The sequence below is a fragment of the Bactrocera latifrons genome, unplaced genomic scaffold (genome assembly GCF_001853355.1).
Source record: "Bactrocera latifrons isolate USDA-ARS-PBARC rearing strain unplaced genomic scaffold, ASM185335v1 scaffold_31, whole genome shotgun sequence".
NCBI lineage: Eukaryota > Metazoa > Arthropoda > Insecta > Diptera > Tephritidae > Bactrocera > Bactrocera latifrons.
This window is the reverse complement of record NW_017536741.1, coordinates 2832-4063: the sequence shown is the minus strand read 5'-3', so window position 1 is coordinate 4063 and position 1232 is coordinate 2832. Positions and strand designations below refer to the sequence as shown.

Below are 1232 nucleotides of genomic sequence, written 5' to 3'. Positions count from 1 at the left end.
TAAAAATGTTTCGAAAATATACCATAATATTAGTAATAAGTTTTACCTTTAACTGAGTAAATAATTCACATTTTTATAGCTTAGCATAAGAAAATAACTCTTGAATTTATGGTAAACATTGTATAAAACTTACATTTAATGGGAGATGTGAATAATGTGCAATTACAGTATTTTAACTCCAAAATAACTCTGAGATCAGACATGCATGTTGAAAAACTAAATATGAAAATTTTATGTTACATCTATTCGTATAAAGCTAAAGTCTTGCATATTAAAATCTACAACTCACCTGTAGTGATAAGTGGATCCATAAATTGTTTCGTGTGGAAACTTGCATTTTCTTTTTTCAAAGCTTTCATCATTTACTGTCAAGCTATTTAGCATTTCTTCCATATTATAAGTATACCTTATATGATCCTGCCCTAAAGTTTGTGAAAGTAATCCGAAATATGGTATATCCTCGTTGCTATGTACATACATCTACATTTTTTTGAACTACAATAGTTCTACATAAAATTTTTTAAATATGTTAATTTGCAGACCTCGTATTTCCAAAGTGATTCTTGTTTTAGAAATAGTTTTAATGATTTCCTCGCTTCAAACGGGCTAAGTCGTAACGGCAACTCATCTAAATTGCGACTATAATGTGATAACCCAAATTTTGGTTTTTAATTTAGATATTGCGTCAGTACATACATAGATACTCGAACAACCCAAAAATTTAATATTTTCGCAGAAGATTAAAATGAAATATTTTAAATTGTTAAGCAAACCATGAAAAATGTGCGAACATATGCGCATACATGTAACGTGATAAAGAAAGTTATCATGCAAAATATGTATGTATATCCTGTTTTTCTATTGCTAGAGTTTCTATATATGCTACTGTACGATGCAGAAACGATGCTTACTAATCCATAAAATTATTGGCTAGAAAGCAATAACCCATTTCAAGATCATGAAATTTAAATATTTTGGCGCAGTTGTGTTGTTTATGTTCCAAAAATGTGATATCTGTTATAATAGATTCGCAGAATTGTGTAAGCAACTGAAAAAATAAGTTTTTAGAAAATACTTATCAAATATATTTTAGCAATAAAACTTGAGAACTTTTCAAAATATCGATTTTGACATATATTCAGTGGAAGTCATAAATGAAAGCGTACTACACTAGTTAACTCTTCCGCTCATTTAATGAATGATCTTAAATTAGTTTTTTCAATTATATTATA

General features: G+C 28.0%; 1 protein-coding gene across 1 annotated transcript; it reads right to left on the bottom strand.

Moving 5' to 3' along the window:
• Positions 1–65: 65 nt before the first annotated feature.
• LOC108970693 lies at positions 66–1048 on the bottom strand (the record flags this gene model as incomplete). Its single annotated transcript, XM_018936217.1, has 5 exons — positions 66–79; positions 134–216; positions 290–480; positions 543–639; positions 912–1048. Coding segments are annotated over 5 exons (522 nt in total), but the record flags the coding sequence as incomplete, so codon positions are not given.
• Between the last annotated feature and the right edge of the window lie 184 nt (positions 1049–1232).